At 43.4% G+C, this 20870-nt stretch overlaps 1 protein-coding gene across 1 annotated transcript; it reads left to right on the forward strand.

Moving 5' to 3' along the window:
* The first annotated feature begins 2441 nt into the window (after positions 1-2441).
* PHYH (phytanoyl-CoA 2-hydroxylase) lies at positions 2442-17360 on the forward strand. The gene is made up of 9 exons (XM_058190554.1): positions 2442-2815; positions 4208-4263; positions 6460-6570; positions 10119-10281; positions 12057-12138; positions 12811-12992; positions 14204-14353; positions 15418-15555; positions 16377-17360. Exons 1-9 carry the CDS (start codon positions 2735-2737, stop codon positions 16428-16430), a joined length of 1017 nt encoding a protein of 338 aa, XP_058046537.1. The 5' UTR covers positions 2442-2734; the 3' UTR covers positions 16431-17360.
* Positions 17361-20870: the final 3510 nt, after the last annotated feature.

The following is a 20870-nucleotide window of genomic DNA, read 5'->3' on the forward strand; positions in this document are numbered from 1 at the left end:
GGAAAAAAGAACCCAAAAACTAAATACATACTAGATGGACATTACCTTACAGACGACCCCCATCCCGTTAAAGACCTTGGAGTTTTCATGTCAAATGATCTAAGTGCCAAAGCCCACTGCAACTACATAGCAAAAAAAAGTTCTAAGAGTTGTAAACCTAATTTTGCGTAGCTTCTTTTCCAAAAACATCACACTACTAACCAGAGCATATAAAACATTTGCTAGACCAATTCTAGAATACAGCTCGCCTGTTTGGAACCCTCACCACATCTCTGACATCAATACAATTGAACGTGTCCAGAAATATTTTACAAGAAGAGTTCTCCATTCCTCTGAAAACAATAAAATACCCTATCCCACCAGACTTGAAATCCTAGGCTTAGAAAACTTGGAACTCCGTCGCCTTCGACATGACCTAAGCTTAACTCACAGAATCATCTATTGTAATGTCCTTCCTGTTAAAGACTACTTCAGCTTTAATTGCAATAATACTAGAGCAACTAATAGATTTAAACTTAATGTCAACCACTTTAATCTAGATTGCAGAAAATATGACTTCTGTAACAGAATCATCAGTGCTTGGAATACTTTACATGACTCTGTGGTCTCTTCCCATAATCCTAAAAGTTTTATCCAAAAACTTTCTACTATTGACCTCACCCCATTCCTAAGAGGACCATAAGGGGCGTGCATAAGCGCACAAACGTGCCTACCGTTCCTGTCCTATTGTTTTTTTTTCTTTTCTTCTTCCTATATATATGCTTATACCTCATATATGTGTTTATATACTATATAATCTTTTGTATGATACCTACATATATTGTTGTGACAAAATAAAATAAATAAAAATAAATAAATAAAATTGCCAAGGGGGAGAAAAATGGTTATAGAGATACAATATATTGTAACTCTCTAAGGCTGTCCAGAGCTGTCCTCAAATGGAGTGTCTACAATCTCAGCTTTTTAATAGAACAGAACAGAAAATAGAAAGAACAGAACAGAATGCAGGGTAGGGTAGGGTAGGGTAGGGTAGGGTAGGGTAGGATAGAATAGAATAGAATAGAATAGAATGCAGGGTAGGGTAGAGTAGAGTAGAGTAGAGTAGAATAGAATAGAATAGGGTAGGGTAGGGTAGGGCAGGATGGAGTGGAAAGGAAAGGAATAGAATAGAATAGGGGTAGGGTAGGGTAGGGTAGGGTAGGGTAGAATAGAATAGAACAGAACAGAACAGAATCGAATGCAGGGTAGGGTAGGGTAGAGTAGAGTAGAAAAGAAAAAAGAAAAAGAAAAGAAAATAGAACAGAACAGAACAACAGAACAGAATAGAATGCAGGGTAGGATAGGGTAGAGTAGAGTAGAGTACAGTTAGTCCAGAATGCGGCTGCGCGAGTGGTAACGGGAGCCGCTTGTGGCTCCCACGTGACATCACTGCTCCGTAGTCTGCACTGGCTTCCTGTGGTTTTTCGGGTGCGCTTCAAGATTTTGGTTACCATCTTTAAAGCGCTCCATGGCTTAGGACCCGGGTACTTACGAGACCGCCTGCTGTTACCCTTTGCCTCCCACCGACCCGTACGCTCTCACAGAGAGGGTCTCCTCAGGGTGCCATCCACCAAACAGTGTCGGCTGGCGGCCCCCAGGAGTAGGGCCTTCTCTGTGGGGGCATCGACGCTCTGGAACGAACTTCCCCCTGGCCTGCGTCAAGTGCCTGATCTTCGGACCTTCCGTCGTGAGCTCAAAACATATTTATTCATTCAAGTGGGACTGGCATAATAGGGCTGAATTTTAATTGGGTTTTCTTAATATTTTAAAATTTAAATTTTTAATTATCAGCCTTTATAATTTGCTATGTTTTAAATGTTGTTTTAATTGTATATATTCTGTTTTTTATTTTGGCTGTACACCGCCCTGAGTCCTTCGGGAGAAGGGCGGTATAAAAATTTAATAAATAAAATAAATAAAAATAGAGTAGAGTAGAGTAGAAAAGAAAAAAAAGAAAAGAAAAAAGAAAATAGAACAGAACAACAGAACAGAACAGAAAGAACAGAACAGAATAGAATGCAGGGTAGGGTAAGGTAGGGTAGGGTAGGGTAGAGTAGAGTAGAGTAGAGTAGAATAGAATACAATAGAATGCAGGGTAGACTAGACTAGACTAGAACAGAACAGAACAGAACAGAACAGAACATGGAAGGGGAGAAGGGAGGGGAGGAAGAGAACAGAAGAGAAGAGAAGAGAAGAGAAGAGAAGAGAAGAGAGAATCCCAATTCCGTGGTCAGACACTCAAGGAAGGACTTTTGTCTCCGGTGCAGAAGCTCTCAGTCTGCATACAAGCAACAACGGATCAATCCGGATCATAAAATACAACCCCGATTAATCCTAAAATACAAGACTCTTCTCAAAGGTCCTCCTGCAAGGCGCAGTCTCCGCTCAGGGAAGGGCCGAGCGTGGACTCCTTGTGGCCCGTCCGTGTCCCAGCCGCCCTTCGCTCCGCGGTCCCTTCGCTTCGGTCCTTTCCAGCCGGGCGAGCGCGCAGCGGGGGCGCGTCTTGGCCGCTCGCCCGGCCTCTGGGGCCGCCCCTGGCCGCCGACTCCGCCTCCCGAGCAGCTGGGCTGGCCTGCTTACCTTCTCCGCCCCTTCCCGGCTACATCCGAGCCCGACCAGCGGGCCACCGAGAGCCGAAGCGGCGGGGCTGAGCGGTAGAAGCGCCCGACTGTTTGGCCAAGGACGCGCGCGCGCCATGGAGAGCCTCGGGAAGCAACCCAGCGCGCCCGTCCGGCTGCGGATCTTGCTCCGGCACCTGCTGCCCCACGCCGGATTCGTATCCTTCTCCTGCTCACCTGGGCCTCTGGGTGCACCTTCTGGGCCCCCGGGACTGGCAAAGCCCACGAATTGGAGCTGGCAGCGTCGAGGGGGGCGTCCCTTGATGGTCTCTAAACTTAGGGGTTTTCCTGGAGACCTTTCATGACTCAACTAAGTTACATCATCAGCGCAAGAAGGGAGTGGGGTTTGCAGAGAGGAGGAGGAGGACTGGGGTGGGGGGGGAGTCCTTGGTGCTCTCTGAACTTGGGGGTTTTCTTGCAGACATTTCATGACCCAACTAGGGAACATCATCAGTGCTGGAAGGGAGGAGGAGGAGGACTGTGAGGGCCCTTGGTGCTCTCTGAACCACATGGTTGTTTTTCTTGTAGATGTTTCATGACCTAATTAGGGAATGTCATCAGTACTAGGAGTGGGGGTTGTGGAATGGAGGAGGAGGAGAACTTTGGGGTCCTTGGTGCTCCCTGAGCTTGGTGGTTTTCTTGCAGACGTTTCATGACCTGAACTAGGTAACATCATCAGTGTTCAGAGAGGCATGTGTATTCCTTTCTAGCACTGATAATATTACCTGGTTTGGTAATGAAATGTCTGCAAGAAAACCACCAAGCTCAGAGAGCACCACATGTCAACCCTGAGCTACCAATATTTTCTTTTATTGAAGGAGGATTTTTTTTGACCTTCTTCCTGGCAGGGGACCCCAAAGCCGATCATCGATCTGGGCTTCCTTTGGAGTCCAGCGGTGGAAGAAGATTTACATCATCCCCGCACAGGATTGACCTTCTCAGATTGTTGTCTCTGACAGCTGGATCTCAGCCTGGAGAGGCATCAAGCCAACTTCTTCTGGGTTGGTCAAAAAGTAGGGTTGGCGGCCATACCGGGGCACCCCAATTCTGAAGTTTAGCCTGGGGAGAGGGCAGCTTCCAGGGCAAGGAAGTCAGGACCAAGGCCTTCTATGCTCTGGGTGAGAAACGGCTTCCAACTCCTCCCAAGTTTTAAGTAAACATACTGGTACTGTAAACTAAGCTCCCCAACTAATATAAGTTAATATGCACTAAATGGCATCCGTTGTTTGTTTTGTCCCTCTGATGTTTCTATTTTATATTTCCTTATGTAGGAAGGAAATACTCCACTGGAGCCCAAAAAAAGGGGGAAAAAGGAACATTTTCACAGCTTCTTTATCTATCACGCTTTTAAATTTCAAACTGGCCCCAGCTATAAGATAAGTGTGTGTGTGGGGGGGAATAATTTAAATGGGAAAATGCTATATTATGTTTAATTTCTTTCTGCTTTATGAGAGCAACTCCTGTGATTATAAATGTGTTCTGAGTGTGTTTCCCACGGGAACATCTGCCGTCAAAGCAATCTTTTTAAATTTTCTTAATTTGATGTCAAGACACCTTTTCCAACTTCAGCCCAGGTTGCTCCTGTGGCATGCCCAACGCAGTTCCGGTAAGTAAAACTTTACTCCGATTTTCCTCGGATGAAAACACAAATTTAAAAGTTTGCTTCATTTTGCTCCGTTTGTGTGTTTTTGTTTTGTTTTATTTTTATTTTATTGTGTATGTTTATGTGTGGTTCAGTAGTTTTTGATTTTGCTTTGTAAAGTGAACTACTTCTCTTAAACTGGTCTTTCCTTTGGTATGTAGTTTAGAGTTGAGCCAGGTTGGGTATTTTTTTTTTATGAATATGTCTCATTTCCATGCCCCAGTAACATGTAGAAGGCATCCCAAAGATGCTTTTTTTCAGTAGGCAACTGGACTTTCTTGTTTTTTCTTTTGAAGACGTTTCGCTTCTCATCCAAGAAGCTTCTTTAGCTCTGAGGAATGGAATCTTGTCAAGAGCTGAAGAAGCTTCTTGGATGAGAAGCGAAACGTCTTCAAAAGTAAGTCCAGCTGCCTCCTGAAAAAAGCACATTTGGGACAACTGTGACCTAGAGGATGGAGAATCTCTACAGACGTGTAGAAGGCATGTGCAACCACAATACCAAGTACAGTAGAACCTCTGGTCACGGACGCTTCTGACCACGACCAAATCGGGGTTTTTTGTAAGTGCCAAATTTCCTGTTGTTTGTTTATGAAACAGTTTATGTCCAGGATATATATATATATATATCCTGGACATAAACTGTTTCAACTCCTACCCTCAAAAAGATGCTATAGAGCACTGCACACCAGAACAACTAGACACAAGGACAAGTTTTTCCCGAATGCCATCACTCTGCTAAATAAATCATTCCCTCAACATTGTCAAACTATTCACTAAATCTGCACTACTATTAATCTTCTCATCGTTTGCATCACCCATCTCCTCCCACTTGCGACTGTATGACTGTAACTTTGTTGCTTGTATCCTAACGATTTATATTGATATTGATTGTTTCCTGATTGCTTCTTTGTACCCTATGACTATCATTAAGTGTTGTACTTTAGGATTCTTGATGAACCTATCTTTTCTTTTATGTACACTGAGAGCGTATGCACCAAGACAAATTCCTTGTGTGTCCAATCACACTTGGCCCAAAAAAAATTCTATTCTATTCTATTCTATTCTATTCTATTCTATTCTATTCTATTCTATTCTATTCTATTCTATTCTATTCTATTCTATTCTACTTACTTACTGCTTCCACTTATGACTGTAAGATTGTAACTTTGTTGCTTGTATCGTTATGATTTATATTGATTGTTTCCTAGTATGATTTGATTGCTTATTTGACCCCTATGACTATCATTAAGCGTTGTATCTTATGATTCTTTACGAATGTATCTTTTCTTTTATGTATACTGAGAGCATATGCACGAAAGACAAATTCCTTGTGTGTCCAATCACACTTGGCCAATAAAAAATTCTATTCTATTCTATTCTATTCTATTCTATTCTATTCTATTCTGTTTATATACACACACACACACACACACACATAAATATGTGTATGTACCAAGTATTAACACAGGATCAAGTATAGTCCTGATGCCATGCAAGACTTCAGCATGAGCAAACATTTTGCACTTTACAAAACACCGCCAAAGATTCACACAAAAGCCAGAAGCAACAGTTCATTTAATCACCATTGGAAGTTACAACGGCACTGACAAAAAGGGATTTATGATGATTTTTCACACTTAACGACCACTGCAGCCTCCCCATGGTCATGTGGTTTATATTTGGATGCTTGGCCGCTGCCTCGTATTTATGGCGGTCGCTGTGTCCCAGGGTCACGTGATCCCCTTTTGCGACCTTCTAACAAGGAAAGTCAAGGGGGAAGCTGGATTCACTTAACAACCGTGTGGCTAATTTAACAGCCGCAGTGATTCACTTAACGAACGTTAAGTGTAAAATGAGGCAAAAATTTTACTTGACAAATTTCTCACTTAGCAACTTAAATTCTGGGCTCGACTGTGGTTGTAAGTCGAGGACTGCCTGTTTTGGCTCTCCCTCTATAATTTCCCTTTTCCTCTTTAGGACATTATTTCACATTTCAGGATTTTGATCTGAAGAATATCTTGTCTTAATGTATCTTGTTTTCAAGACTTTTTTTTGCTGGGGGCGGGGCTTGTATTTATTGCGTGGTTTTGTAAAATATCCCAAGGCTGCAAGTTTTAATTCCACAGCAGTACAAAAAACCAATATTTCATGTTCCCGCAGTTACACCTTGGATAATGACGTCCTAACTCTAGCGCAAAGACGTTTCTATGAGGACAATGGATATCTCCTCATCAAAAATCTGGTGGCTGATGAAGATATTGAGCGCTTCAGGTAAAACAAAGACAGGTATCTTTGACTCATGCGGCTGAAATCATTCAACCCAACACCTTGAATTGCTCTAAGACAGGGGTCTCCAAATTTGGCAACTTGAAGACTTGTGGACTTCAACTCCCAGAATTCCTCCGCTGGCCATGCTGTCTAGGGAATTCTGGGAGTTGAAGCCCACAACTTCAAGAATTCTGGGAGTGGAAGCCCACAACTCCAAGAATTCTGGTGGTTGAAGTCCACAACTCCAAGAATTCTGGAAGTTAAAGTTCACAACTCCAAGAATTCTGGAAGTTGAAGTTCACAGCTCCAAGAATTCTGGGAGTGGAAGCCCACAACTCCAAGAATTCTGGTGGTTGAAGTCCACAACTCCAAGAATTCTGGAAGTTAAAGTTCACAACTCCAAGAATTCTGGAAGTTGAAGTTCACAGCTCCAAGAATTCTGGGAGTGGAAGCCCACAAGTCCAAGAATTCTGCTGGTTGAAGTCCACAGCTCCAATAATTCTGGTGGTTGAAGTTCACAGCTCCAAGAATTCTGGAAGTTGAAACCCACAACTCCCAAGAATTCTTGGATTTGAAACCCACAGCTCCAATAATTCTGGTGGTTGAAGTTCACAGCTCCAAGAATTCTGGAAGTTGAAACCCACAACTCCCAAGAATTCTTGGATTTGAAACCCACAGCTCCAAGAATTCTGGAAGTTGAAGTCCACAACTCCAAGAATTCTGGAAGTTGAAGTCCACAACTCCAAGAATTCTGGGACTTGAAGTCCACAAGTTTTAAAGTTATCAAGTCTGGCGACTCCTGCTCTAAGAACTCAATTGGAAACCATGTCGTTTGAACAAACTAGGAATTGCTCTTAATTAACTATGTCACTGTAGTCAAAGTTTCTGTAACTCCAGAACTCCAGTTGTAACTGGATCATCTGGAATTGTGCAAAAAGATGATTTTCTTTTTTTAATTAACGACAGGGAAGTTTTAATTGCTATTTACTGTGCTGTTGTTGTTTTTTATTATCATTGTGACATGGGAATGTCCAGCGGCGTGCAGAATAAATAAGCAAGTAAGGACGTAAGTGTAGGTGGCAGATTGCAGTCTACAGAATCCTTGGCTTAGATCCTGTGAATTTTTAAAAATAGATCTCTTACAACATAGAATCATAAGGCTGGGAAGGAACCTCAGAGGTCTTCTAGCCCAAGGCAGAAGATCTTACACCATACTGCTAAAAAGGTTTTCCAGTCAGGGGTGACATGCTCCCAGTTCCCACCGGATCACCTGATCTGGTAGCGATGGCGGCAGGTGGTTCAGAGAACCGATAGCGAAAATCCCTGCCCCTCCCCCCACCATGCCTAGCTGAGCCGCGGGATCATAAAGTTTTTTTTTTTTTTAACTTTTAAAAGCATTTTTTCTTCGGCCAAAAAAAAATACTTTTAAAAGTAAAAAAAAAAAACCACCCTCTGATGATCCTGCGGCTCAGCTGGGATCGTCAGAGGCTTTTAAAAGCATTTTTTCTACAACCTCTTCGGCCGAAGAAAAAATGCTTTTAAAAGGTAAAAAAAAAAAATGTTGGCCACACCCACCCAGTCACATTACATCCTCACCACCACCACCAATCCACGCCCACAGAACCAGTAGTAACAAATTTTACATTTCTCCACCGTTTCCAGTATGGTTTTTGAAAACCTTCAGTGAGGGACTACCGGCACCTCCAGGAGACAAGCTATTCCATTGGTTCATTGTTGTCAGGAAGTTTCTCCTTACTTCAAGGTTGCATCCCTCTTTAACAAGCTTCCACCCACAAAGAAGAAGGGGGACAAACTATCCTCCAAGATACCAGAAGGCAGAATAAGAAACAACTGGATGGAAACTAACCAAGAAGAGATCCAACCTAGAACCCAGGAGGAATTTCCTGGCAGTGAGAACAATTACTCAGTGGAACAACTTGCCTCTAGAAGTTGTGGGTGCTCCATCGCTGGTGGTCTTCAAGAAGAGCTTGGACAGCAATTTGTCGGAAATGATATAAGTTTCCTGCCTGAGCAGAGGGGTAGGACTAGAAGACCTCCGATGTCCCTTCCAACTCTTGTTATTCTGCTTCTCATCCTAACCTCATGTGCTTTGGAGAATGAGTCAATCCCCTCTTCCTTGTGACAGCCCCTCAAGTACTGGAAGATGTCTGTCATGTCACCCCTAGTCCTTCTCTTTGATAGCTAGACATTGTTCTGACCTAGGCTTCCTGTGAAAGCATAAATCACCATCTTAGTCCCATCTTAGGGCCTCTGGTGGCTCAACAGACTAATGCAGTCTGTTATTAACAGCAGCTGCTTGCAATTACTGCAGGTTCAAGCCCCACCAGGCCCAAGGTTGACTCAGCCTTTCATCCTTTATAAAGTAGGTAAAATGAGGACCCAGATTGTTGGGGGCAATAAAAGTTAACTTTGTATATAATATACAAATGGATGAAGACTATTGCTTGACATAGGGTAAGCCGCCCTGAGTCTTCGGAGAAGGGCGGGATATAAATGCAATTTTAAAAAAAACCTCTTTTATTGAGCCCGTAATGATGCACAACCAGTCTGTGAAGATTCCGACAGATGTCTGCTCGAGTTGACACCGTGGTTCAGGGTAATGTTGATAAGATTTTATGTCCCTTGAAATGCTGCCAAAGACCTAATTGTCTATTAGTTTTGCAAGGCCAAACGGCGCACAGAGTCAAGCGCTTGAATTGACTATATGAACTAATTGCTTCCTCCAAAGGCTCACGTCCTTTTGCTCCTCTTTTATGTCTTACGGGAGGGGCCAATCATCTCCAAGCCTTACTCCTGAGTCGCCCTTTCTTTTCTTAATTGTTCGTGCTCTGCGCATGCGCACATTGGGAACAGGCTCCAGCTGTTCTTCTGCCTCGCTGATGTCAGATTCCGGAGGCTCCGGAGACAGCACATAATTACCAGATGGCCCCGGCCCCCTCTCTGCCTCCAACGCAGAGCCCTCGTCCGAGCCTTCCCCAGACTCCAGGACTGGCCCATGTTCCTCCCCAACCTCCTCACTGTCTGAATTTGCTGCCACCTCTGCAGGCCGCCGGCGGGCCACAACAGACGTATCTAGCTCCTTCGACCGTTCATCGTACGATTTAGCCTCCAGTACTCTGGAATAATTCCTTTTTGATTCTCAATGGAAAGTTTTACGCGGAATGAATGCAACAGTAGATGCCTTTAGAGCAGGGGTGAAATCTACTTACCTTCCTTACCGGTTTGGAAGTACACACGCCTCGTGTGCACGCTCACTTCACTCACAAGCACTTGCGTGTCATGCACGCACACCCTCTGCGCATGTGCAAAACCTTTCTGCGCAGGCGCAGGGGGTACAAAACACAGGCGGGTGGGTGGGTGGAGCCTCGCACCGCGATTGCTACCGGTTCTTCAAACTCTCAGCCAGGATCGCTACCGGATCGCGCGATCCGGTCCGAACCGGGAGCATTTCATCCCTGCTTTAGAGGAGTTCCGGGATGCCAATTTAAAATGCTTTCCCCTTTTCTTTTCTTTTTAAACCCTGTTTTCAGAGCGGAGTTTGTAAAGATATGCAGAAAGGAAGTGAAGGTGACTGGAATAACCGTCATGAAAGACATCACTATTGCCAAGTCTGAAACCAATGAGAACAACGTTTCGAAATTGCAGGATTTCATAGGGAGCGAAGAGCTCTTCCGATACTGCACTTTACCTCAGGTGAAAACAGGACTCTTCCAAAATCTGAAATCCTTAGGCACAAACATCTGTCCCCATCTCAAAACAATTCACCTTGCGTGCAGTAAGTTAAGGACTGGGTTGTGTTAAATGGCATTTCACACAGCCCAGTCCTTAAGCAAAACGGTTCGGTTGAGATTGTCATGCGTGGGATTGATTGGGGTAGATTGCACGGGTGACACCGAAACATAATTTTATCGTATTTTATCTGTTACCTTAAATTATTGTTATTTCATTCCAATGTCATTTGACAGTGTATTTTATTCCAATTTCATTTTAAACGGTAACTTATCCCAATTCCATTTTAAATTGCTTTTATCAAATTTTAGTAATCATTTGTTTCTGGAAGTCTGCACTTTGATGTGGCCCAAGGTCTAATCAGTCATTAAATAAAATAAAGCCCCCCAAAAACAAACAAACCCCAAAACAATTCTAAAGATGGGATTTTGGTATAAATGACCAATTTCATTCCAGATCCTTTGTATTTGTGTGTGCAAAATTATTGTTTGCTTGTTGCCCAATTGACGTCCTTCAATAAAATAGATAATGAAGCGCTAACTTCTGTTGTGCTTAAATGGAGCAAATGAGAAAAGATATAATGTTTGAGGGTCACCATAACTTTAATTATCTCTGTAAATTTAATCAACAGGCAACTATCAAATCAATTCAATTCAATTCAGGATAGAGCTGGGAGGGCCCTTGAAGATCTTCTAGTCCAGTCCCCACTCCTCAAGCAAGAGATCCTATACTGTTTCAGACAAAGGATTGTCCAGTCTGTTCTTTAAAAACCCTCCAGGAATGAAGTGCCCAATAAGGTTCAAATTGCAAGTAGTCCTCAATTTAAGACTGCAATTGAGCCCAAAACGTTGTTTTGTTATTTTTCCCTAACCGTGTATGTATCCCCCTGCCCCACATTTTACGTCAGGCTGCCATCAAAGCGAAGCACGGCTGAATAATAATAATAATAATAATAATAATAATAATAATAATAATAATAATAATAATAATAATTATTATTATTATTATTATTATTATTATTATTATTATTATTATATAATTTTTATACCGCCCTTCTCCCGAAGGACTCAGGGCGGTTTACAGCCAAGTAAAACAACAATAAATAAATACAAAATACAATTAAAACCAAAGCTCCATGATGGCAGATATTTATTTATTTATTTATTTATTTAATCACATTTTTATACCGCCCTATGTCCCGAGGGACTCAGGGCGGTTTACAGCCTGATAAAAACACAAATATAAATACAAGATAAAACACTAATTAAAAAACTTATTGAATAAGGCCGAATTTAAAATTATAATGAAAATAATAAAACCCCGTTAAAAACTAAATTTAAAATTAAAATTCTAGTCCAGTCCTGCGCAGATAAATAGATGTGTCTTAAGCTCGCGGCGAAAGGTTCGACGGTCAGGAAGTTGACGGAGTCCTGGGGGAAGTTCGTTCCAGAGGGTGGGAGCCCCCACAGAGAAGGCCCTTCCCCTGGGTGTCGCCAGTCGGCACTGCCTGGCGGACGGCACCCTAAGGAGTCCCTCCCTGTGAGAGCGCACGGGTCGGTGGGAGGCAATCGGTGGCAGCAGGCGGTCCCGTAGGTAACCCGGCCCTAAGCCATGGAGATATGACAATTACCGCCGACTATTTTCGTTTCGTTTTTTTTGTTTTCAGTCATTTCCATCTTAAGGATTTGTGGCAGGTTTAAATATAACTTTCTTTTCTGAGCTGGTTTTCTTTCCTTTAGATCGTAAAATACGTCGAATGCTTCACGGGGCCCGACATCATGGCTATGCACACCATGCTGATCAATAAACCTCCCGATACAGGTGAGACGCAGATGAATTAAATAAACATTTCAAAAGAGCTGACGGGCCTTCTTCTGTTCGCAGATGTCAATTGCAGCTTTTCGCTGCACGGAGTCTGGAGGCGGGGACGTCAAAAGTCTCATCAAATGTCTGCAAGAAAATAACCAAGCTCAGAAAGCAGCAAAGATCCCACAGTCCTCCTCCTCCTCCTCCTCCCTCTCCTCTCTGCAAACCCCACTCCATTCTAGCACTGATGCTGTTACCTAGTTGGGTGATGAAACATCTGCAAGAAAACACCCAAGCTCAGAGAACACCAAGGACTCCCACATTCCTCCTCCTCCTCTCTACAAATCCCACTCCCTTCTAGCACTGATGATGTTATCTAATTGGGTCATGAAAGGTCTACAAGAAAACCACCAAGCTCAGAGAGGACCAAGGACCCTACAGTCGTCCTCCTCTTCTTTCTCCTCCTCCTCCTCCTCCTCCTCCTCCTCCCTCTCCTCTCTGCAAACCCCACTCCCTTCTAGCACTGATGCTGTTACCTAGTTGGGTGATGAAACGCCTGCAAGAAAACCACCAAGCTCAGAGAGCACCAAGGACTCCTTCCTTTCAACCCTGAGGCAGAAATAATTCTCCTTTATTACTAGCGTTCATCCTTCTTTTTGAGACCAAGGAATTTCTCCTTCTTTCCAGGCAAGAAAACCTCCCGTCATCCTTTGCATCAGGATCTTCATTACTTCCCCTTCCGGCCAGCCGACCGAATTGTTTGTGCCTGGACCGCAATGCAAAAGGTGGACCGGTCAAACGGATGCTTGGTTGTGCTGCCTGGGAGCCACAAGGGCTGCCTGAAGGAGCACAAGTACCCGGATTGGGAGGTAAACGGCGGAGAGACGTGATTGGCGTCAAAAAAAAAAATTTTTTTTGTTTATTTTTATTTTTTTTAATTTGCATTTATATCCCGCCCTCCTCCGAAGACTCAGGGCGGCTTACACTATGTCAGGCAATAGTCTTCATTCTATTTGTATATTTATATACAAAGTCAACTTATTGCCCCCAACAATCTGGGTCCTCATTTTACCTACCTTATAAAGGATGGAAGGCTGAGTCAACCTTGGGCCTGGTGGGACTTGAACCTGCAGTAATTGCAAGCAGCTGCTGTATAGTCCTCGTCTTACGACCAATGAAATCACTTAGCGACCAACCTGAAAAAGAGGAACTTGCAACCCGGATTCGAAGTTCTGACAGTCACCCCGCCCCCTGCAGTCATGTGACTGCACTCCAAATGTTTGGCCACATTTACACATTCACACGACCATGTTTTATGACGGTTTTGCCAGAAAGCAAATTCCAGGTTTTGGGCAAAACGGCACTCAGAGGGAATACCGCAGGGGTGAATTGTAAAATTTGTTACTACTGGTTGTGTGGGTGTGGCTTGGTGGCGGGCTAATAAGACTGAGTGGGCGTGGCCAACTTTTTTTAAAAAAAACTTTTAAAAGCATTTTTTTCTACAACCTCTTCGGCCGAAGAGGTTGTAAAAAAATGCTTTTAAAAGGTTCTGGCGATCAGACAACTCAGCTGGGATCGCCAGAGGGAAAAAAAGCTTTTAAAGGGGTTCTGACGATCTCAGCTGAGTTGCCTGATCGCCAGAACCTTTTAAAATCATTTTTTTCTACAACCTCTGAGGTTGTAAAAATATGGAGGACCCTCACAGTTCTCCTCCCCCCCCCTCCCCCTTCCCCTTCCTCCTCCTCCTCTTCCTCCTCCCTTCTAGCACTGATGATGTTCCCTAGTTTGGATCATGAAACGTCTGCCAGAAAACCACCAAGCTCAGAGGGCACCAAAGACCCTCCCAGTTCTCCTCCTCCTCCTCCTCCTCCTCCTCCTCCTCCTCCTCCCTTCTATCACTGATGATGTTCCCTAGTTGGGTCATGAAACGTCTGCAAGAAAACCACCAAGCTCAGAGAGCACCAAGGACCCCACAGTTCAACCCTGAGCTACAAATATTCTCCTTAATTTGGCCTGTTTGTGTCTCTCGGGAAGCTTGGAAGGTAATTTCTACGTGGTGGTTGTTGTTTTTTTAATCCAGGGCGGTGTGAACAAGATGTACCACGGGATCCACGACTATGACGAGAGTCTTCCCAGAGTCCACCTCCCCATGGAGAAAGGAGACACCGTCTTCTTCCACCCCTTGATCATTCACGGCTCCGGAAGAAACAGGACGGAAGGATTTCGGAAGGTAATCCAAGCCGTAGCCTGAGTGCCTGAAGGTCTCCTGAGACCTCACCTGCGTGGTTCCAAGCAAGGACTTTCTCGGCCTTACCTGAACCTTTGGGCCTCTTTCTTATGGGGTTTATGGTTAGGAAGGCTGGGAACGTTCAAATGAAAAATGGTATAAACTTCTCTCTATCTTTTTCCCTCCCTCCACCCTCTCCCACTCCCCTCTTCCTCCCTCCCTCTCTGTCTCCCTCTCTCTTTCTTTCTTTCTTTCTCCCTCTCTCCTCCTTCCTCTCCCTCTCCCTCTCCTCCTCTCTCTCTTCCTGTCTCTCTCTTCCTCCCTTCCTCCCCCTTTCCCACTCCCCCCTCTCTTCCCCCTCTCCTCCTTCTCCCTCTCTCTCCTCCTTCCTCTCCCTCTCTCTCTCCCTCCTCCCCTTTCCCTCCCCTCCCCTCTCCTCCTTCTCCTCTCTCTTCCTCCTTCTCTCTCTCCTCCTTCCTCTCACTCTCCCTCCCCTCTCCCTCCCCTCTCTCTCCCTCCTCCTTCTCCTCTCTCTCCCTCCTTCTCTCCTCCTTCCTCTACCTCTCTCTTTCTCTCTCTCCTCCCCTCCCCTCCCCTTTCCCATTCCCCGTCTCTCCTCCTTCTCCCTCTCTCTCTCCTCCTTCCTCTCCCTCTCTCTCTCCCTCCCTCCCTCCCCTTTCCCACCCCCTCCCCTCTCCTCCTTCTCCCTCTCTCTCTCCCTCCTTCTCTCTCTCTCCTCCTTCCTCTCACTCTCTCTTTCTCTCTCTCCCTCCCTTCCCCTCCCCTTTCCCACTCCCCTCCCCTCCTCCTCCTTCTCCTCTCTCTCCTCCTTCCTCTCTCTCTCTCCCTCCCTCCTCCCCTTTCCCTCCCCTCCCCTCTCCTCCTTCTCCTCTCTCTCCTCCTCTCTCTCTCTCCTCCTTCCTCTCACTCTCTCTCTCTCTCCCTCCCTCCCTCCCCCTTTCCCATTCCCCCCTCTCTTCTCCCTCTCTCTCTCCCTCCTTCTCTCTCTCCTCCTTCCTCTCCCTCTTTCTTTCTTTTTCTCTCCCTTCCTTTCTCTTTTAATGCAGGCTATTTCTTGCCATTATGCCAGTAGTGACTGCTACTACATTGATGTCAAAGGGACCACCCAGGAAATCATAGAGAAGGAAGTGGAAGAGATTGCAAGGCAGAAGTATAATTTGGCTGATTCATCAGTGGATTTAAAAGTAAGTATTGTCTTCCTTTTTTTCTCTCTTTTTTTTTTTTTAAAAACCCACCACATTCAAAAGCGTTCGGCCCTGGGCTTCTCTGATAAGGCGTTAAATCATTCTCCTATAATTCAGAAGTATGTAAAAGGGTGCCATTTCTGCAGAATTTATATCAGAATATCTTTTGATGCTGAGCTTGTCTGCGTATCGCTATTTCTTCTCTTGGAAATTGGAAGAGGATAAGTTTCTCTATGAGCATCCAGGGCTGTAAAACTGGAATAAATCCTGAATTATATTTCCTGGAACGATACCTTCGTTTGGAGGCTAGTAGTACAGGCAGCCCTTCACTTATGACCGCAGTCGGGGCTAGGATTTCCGTTGCTAAACAAGGCAGTTGTTAAGCGTGCCCGATTTTATGACCTTTCTTGGCCACAGCTGATAAGCAAATCACTTGCCGTTGTTAAGTGAATCTGGCTTTTCCCCTTGACTTTGCTTGGCAGAAGGTCGCAAAAGGGGACCACGTGAATCACACACCCACACCCCGGGGACACTACGACCGTCATAAATATGAGTCAGTTGCCGAGCGTCTGAATTTTGATCACGTGACCACGGGGAGGCTTACAACGGTCGTAAGTGTGAAAAAACGATCCTAAGTTGCTTTTTTTCAGCGCCGTTGTCACTCCCAACGGTCACTAAATGAACTGTTGTAAGTCGAGGACTCCCTGTATTGCGTTCCGAACATGGAAAAATCTTTTTAAACGAACGTTCAAGGCATTAACTAAACTCAACCTGTTTATACCTTCAGGACAAATCTCATTTATTTCTGTTTTGTTTCTCAGCTCGCTTCTATAGTACGGTCTCGACTTGTTAAAGGAGAGAAAAAAAATCTTTAAAGCACCGTTGAGATCCATTCTCCAATCAGCGAAGGAACCCTGGAGAATTCAGCATTTATTTTTTCTTACTTTTTGGGGGGGAAGGGCTGTGTAATAATCTCGAAGCATTTTGAAGGCTATCTGCATCTGGGAATCAATTCAAGGCTGCAATTCTAGGCACATAAATTGTTAGTTACAAAGAATACAGTGAAATTTATTTCTGAATTTTTTAAAAAAAGGAATGGTTAGAATTTAAGCTGCAATTCTATACAAATTTTTACTTAGATTGAGCCTTTGTCGATTAGATTCTAAGAATTTAAACTGATGTCCTAGTCTTGTTTAACGATAAGAAACCTTATCAAGCTGAGCTCAGATGGACTTTTAACTATACGTGCATAGAATTATATTTTTAATTTAACAACTGTAACTGATCTATTTAAGTAATTTAAATACATTATATTTTTGCAGTATTTGGAAAAACCTCAATACTTCTTTAAACAGTGCCTCATTTCTCAGAGCTAGAGCAATTTTAGATTTTTCTTCGAAGGAAAATCTTTATTTTAATGGCAAGCATTTCTTATCATAGTTTTTCACCAGAGTGCAGAGTTTTAGATAGTTAACTTGGTTTTTCTGGTTTTCAAAAGTTGAAACGAGCTGTTTTATTTGAGAAGAATATCATGGACTGGAAAAGATAGAAGAGGAATCAAGCAATGATTGAAAGCAGATTTCTAGTTTCTGCATATGAGCTTTTTTTTTACATTAAAAGAAAAACAGCTAAAAGACGGCATGAAAAATGGATTTGTTTTTTCCTCTTGATCCTTTTCAGTTAAAGTTTCTGAAATATTTCTTCCTCTTCCTTGAAGAGGAGGAGCAAGGAAAATCCTGTCCTAAGCAATGAAGTGATATAATTGTGATGCCAAAATAAAACAATAAAGGACAACAAACATGGTTTCCCTGTTTTGAATAATTTTACTTTTCTTACGAGAAATAAGCAAAAGGTATCATTGAGTCAAATGAATTGGATAACCACAGGATTTCAAACCAAATCAAACTAGAATAGAAGCTCGCCTGTTTGGAACCCATACCACATTTCTGACATCAATACAATTGAACGTGTCCAGAAATATTTTACAAGAAGAGTTCTCCATTCCTCTGAAAACAACAAAATACCTTATCCCACCAGACTTGAAATCCTAGGCTTAGAAAACTTGGAACTCCGTCACCTATGACAAGCCCTAAGTTTAACTCACAGAATCATCTATTGTAATGTCCTTCCTGTCAAAGACTACTTCAGCTTTAATTGCAATAATACAAGAGCAACCAATAGATTTAAACTTAATGTCAACCGCTTTAATTTAGATTGCAGAAAATATGACTTCTGTAACAGAATCATCAGTGCTTGGAATACTTTACCTGACTCTGTGGTCTCTTCCCATAATCCTAAAAGTTTTATCCAAAAACTTTCTACTATTGACCTCACCCCATTCCTAAGAGGACCATAAGGGGCGTGCATAAGCGCACAAACGTGCCTACCGTTCCTGTCCTATTGTTGTTGTTTTTTCTTCTTCTTATACCTCCTAATATTTACTCATATATATGTTTATATACTATATAATCTTTTTGTATGATACTTACATATACTGTTGTGACTAACTAACTAACTAACTAACTAACTAAATAAATAAATAAATAAATAAACCTTTATTGTCAATGCACAACATGCGTACAATGAAATTGAATTTCAAACATTTTTTGAAGTTAAGTTAACCAGGCTGGGGGCTAGATTTTGGTAGTGCCATCTTGTGACTGAGTGGTATAGAAAATTGGTGAAATGGAGATCAGTCATTCATCCCAATCCCCCTTGAGAGAGAAATCAATCTCACAAGAGGTAAACAAAATCAAGCTAATATAGCATTTTACTAGATGCAATAGCTTGCACTGTACAGTATAGACCACAAGGTGGCAGTGGTCTGCTAAAAGTTGAAAAGCTTTCTGCCCAAAGTATTACTGATCCCTCTGCAATAATTCCAACTATTACAGGTTACACGATAGAATCTAAAAAAACAACAACCACATCAGGCACCCATTATGTACTGTCTATTGAGAATGAAAGAAAATGAGACTTTGTACCACGTAGAAAAAAAGTAATAATTAAAACGCAGCTGTAATCCCTGAAATCTTTGTAGCTACGTATTTCTAAAGAAATCCAAAGTATCCTGAAGCAATTTCCTGACATCTTCTGACTTCTTCAACAGTTCCATCATTAATTCCAGGTGGTTGGATGATGGGAACCCCTTTATTTATCCACCTTCTCTCTGTCCTGAAATTACCAAACCAGTTTTACACGTGGCAGGAACTGGGATGATCTTACCCTGTGTGAGACAAGGAGCTGTTTCTTACTCGTAGGGGTGTGCATTGTGAGTGTGAGGCCTTTGTGTGTATAATTCAGAAGAATTATTCATGAGGTGTCTTGTTTCTTTTGCTGGAAGAGAACTATTGAGCTGTAGGCACCACAGGAGGAGAACCAGGTTAGCTTTACGCAGGAAAAAAATATCAGGGCTCAGACAGCTGTTTTTTGCAACCTATAAATGATCTTAGGCCATACTAAGGACGCACTGCAATGCTTAACTTGAATAAGGTCTGGAAAAGCGGCTATTGATATAAATAAATGAATTGGGCTAGTTTACTTCCTTTCATGGGTGTGAAGGTTGGGACGTTAGGAATGGCCGATCAAAGAGGACCCAGATTGTTGGGGGCAATACGTTGACTTTGTATATAATATACAAATGGATGAAGACTATTGCTTGACATAGTGTAAGCCGCCCTGAGTCTTCGGAGAAGGGCGGGATATAAATGCAAATAAAAAAAAGAAGAAGAATTTGTGCTGGCATAAATTATTGCACATACCCTGGACAGCTGGAGTAACCAACAGAGATGTGCTCAATTGAATAAAACCAGACACATCGCTAGAAGCTAAAACCACAAGGCTACATCTGGTTTACTTCGGCCATGTCATGAGCTCAAACTCGGTGGAGAAGTCCATTGTTCTGACCCAGTTCCCCAAACATGACAAACTCTCTGAATTTAAATCAATAATTCCTTTATTGGGAGCATCAGCAACCCCGGCAAAAAGTTTTCTCTCTCAACGCAGACTAACAAGTCCATCCAGAAGATGAATAATTGTCTGCCACACCTATTCATCTCCACCCCCTGCCTTTGATCCCCAGAGCTAGGGTGGGGCTTCGCTAGCAGCGGTGGCTCTTCAGTCCCGAGGACCAGCCCATAGATTTCCACTGGTCTCCTCTCCTCTCCTCTGCTTTCTGAGCATCCGCGCATCAGGCACTGGAGCCAGCTGTTTCTCCTCTTCCTCATCAGCCACCTCCAAACCTGGGGGGTGTTGACTCTCCATCTGAGGGCTGACGGACAGCCCAGGCTCTGCCTCTCTCTCTCTCTCTCTCTCTCTCTCTCTCTCTCTCTCTCTCTCTCTCTCTCTCTCTCTCTCTCTGCCAGCTCCATTCCCTCTTCCCCCTCGGAGCTCTCAGGTTGCCTTGATGCCGACCCTGACTCCCACGCCTCTTTCTCTTCTGATTGCTGGAGAGGCTGGTGGCCGACAGGCCACAACATCCATGTTGGTAGGAATGGTCAGTGGAGCAAGAAGAAGGGGCAAGCAGAGAACATGCTAGCTGACACAAAACTGACACAAAGTTGAACATCAACAATGGAAAGAAGCCATGCTTGACAGGGTAGCATAGAGAGCCGTTTCCAAGAGTTGGACACAACTAAATGGCTCAGAGAACAACACAAACAAGACTATTGCTTGACATAGTGTAAGCCGCCCTGAGTCTTCAGAGAAGGGCGGGATATAAATGCAAATTTAAAAAAAACGTTATTAAAATGGTATCGGTGAAAGGGTTAGAGTCAGGGTTAGGAACCATGGAATTACTTGCCTTCAGAAGTTGTGGGTGCTCCGTCCCTGGAGTTTTTAAAGAAGAGACTAAAGAGCCATTTGGTACAGAGTCTCCTGCTTGAGCCAGGGGTTGGACTAGAAGACCTCCAAGGTCCTTCCAGCTCTATTCTGAATTAAATTACATGGTTCAAATAACACAAATGTTCTTATTAAAGAAAGAATGATTGCTGGAAATGAATATGTCTAATTTGATGAAAAGAAGGACTAAGGGTGACATGATAGCAGTGTCCCAATATCTCAGGGGCTGCCACAAAGAAGAGGGAGTCAAGCTATTCTCCGAAGCACCTGAGGGCAGGACAAGAAGCAATGGATGGAAACTCATCAAGGAGAGAAGCAACCTAGAACTAAGGAGACATTTCCTAACAGGGAGAACAATTAAGCAGTGGAACAATTTGCCTCTAGAAGTTGTGAATGCTCCACTGGAAGTTTTTGAGAAGATGTTGGATAACCATTTGTCTGAAGTAGTGTAGGGCTTCCTGCCTAAGCAGTGGGTT

This window comes from Ahaetulla prasina, chromosome 7, assembly GCF_028640845.1.
Source record: "Ahaetulla prasina isolate Xishuangbanna chromosome 7, ASM2864084v1, whole genome shotgun sequence".
NCBI lineage: Eukaryota > Metazoa > Chordata > Lepidosauria > Squamata > Colubridae > Ahaetulla > Ahaetulla prasina.